We start from the raw sequence: 1,153 nt of genomic DNA, 5'->3' as shown, positions 1-1,153 counted from the left end.
CCATCCTCTATTCAGACATCGATGCTACTATACGATTTATAAAGTGTTGTTTACTACGGTTTATTGCATATCACACTTGGATTGGGGACGCACAAATGACCTCGTCCACACTACACCGTCCGCATAGCTGCACCTGTCAACACTTTCGTCTAACTCGTTAAGCACATTCCACGAAGTTCCAATTTTGACATCTGGTCACGCTCAAAAGTACTGAATTGGTCACGCATGCATAGCATAGGTCACGTCATCAATTTATCTAGGTCGTGTCTATTAATAGCAACACATCCGGTCACTGCAAGTGCTATTCAGGGTCGTTTTGTAACATATACATCCTAGTCTTATACGACAGGTGGCTGTGATCCTGCAAGTTGACCCTCACTTTCTCAAACGAACCCCAGTTACGCCACGCCGGCTCAATGGCTCGTCGGATAGACCCCCGAGGTGTAACTTCAGCTCTAAACGCAAGTCTCGCTGATCCACCTCGTCGACATGGTCAGGCAAGATTTTCACCAACTTCCCGTCGGTCACGGGGCAACCGTAGTGGCCCAACAGCGTCCGAAGAGCAAGTTTCATCAGAATCTTCGAGTCGCGACTGTGTATTCATTTCCCTTGGGCCAGCGTCATCTGTAGGAGAAGAAGCACAACCGTTTTTGTCACCAGCGCTTACTTCATCGTCGCTGACGACTTCATCTCCGACACAATCTGCAACGAATACCCCATGTCTGCTGCCTACTCACTCGTCATTCAACCCCGTTATCAGTGCTACGGCTGTCCCACGTTCAGCAACAAGATCGCAATCCGCGTCCACAGCACGTGACGGACGTACCAAGGTGTATTATCAAGGGTATGCATTCACGAGCTCAAACCTATCAGGTATGAAGATAACATACTGCTGCAGCTCATATAGGAGAAATTATCCAGCTGAATTTGCTTGTTTCGCTGAGACAATGTCTATTGACTTCGCAAATATGGAGCCAGTGCTAACCCCGCTCTTACTGGGATCATGGGTTAAGGTGAACACTGTATTGACGTTTCAGCAGCGATAATGGAAGAAGTAGATAGACTAGCGAACGAAACTACTATGACCTAACGGAAATTTGGCTTTCGATCGCTAACATATTCTGCACAGATCTCCTGTTCGTGGAGTGTCAAA

The 1,153-nt window shown here is 47.4% G+C and overlaps 1 protein-coding gene across 1 annotated transcript; it reads right to left on the bottom strand.

Moving 5' to 3' along the window:
- Positions 1 to 375: 375 nt before the first annotated feature.
- On the bottom strand, positions 376 to 720 carry PPTG_24999 (hypothetical protein; the record flags this gene model as incomplete). The annotated part of the gene is made up of 2 exons (XM_008919113.1): positions 376 to 592; positions 668 to 720. The coding sequence occupies 2 exons, from the start codon at positions 718 to 720 to the stop codon at positions 376 to 378; spliced, it is 270 nt and encodes an 89-aa protein (XP_008917361.1).
- Positions 721 to 1,153: the final 433 nt, after the last annotated feature.

The sequence above is a fragment of the Phytophthora parasitica genome, assembly GCF_000247585.1.
Source record: "Phytophthora parasitica INRA-310 unplaced genomic scaffold supercont2.507, whole genome shotgun sequence".
Taxonomy (NCBI): Eukaryota; Oomycota; class Peronosporomycetes; order Peronosporales; family Peronosporaceae; genus Phytophthora; species Phytophthora nicotianae.
The sequence above is the reverse complement of the archived record's forward strand: the minus strand, read 5'-3'. Positions and strand labels throughout refer to the sequence as shown.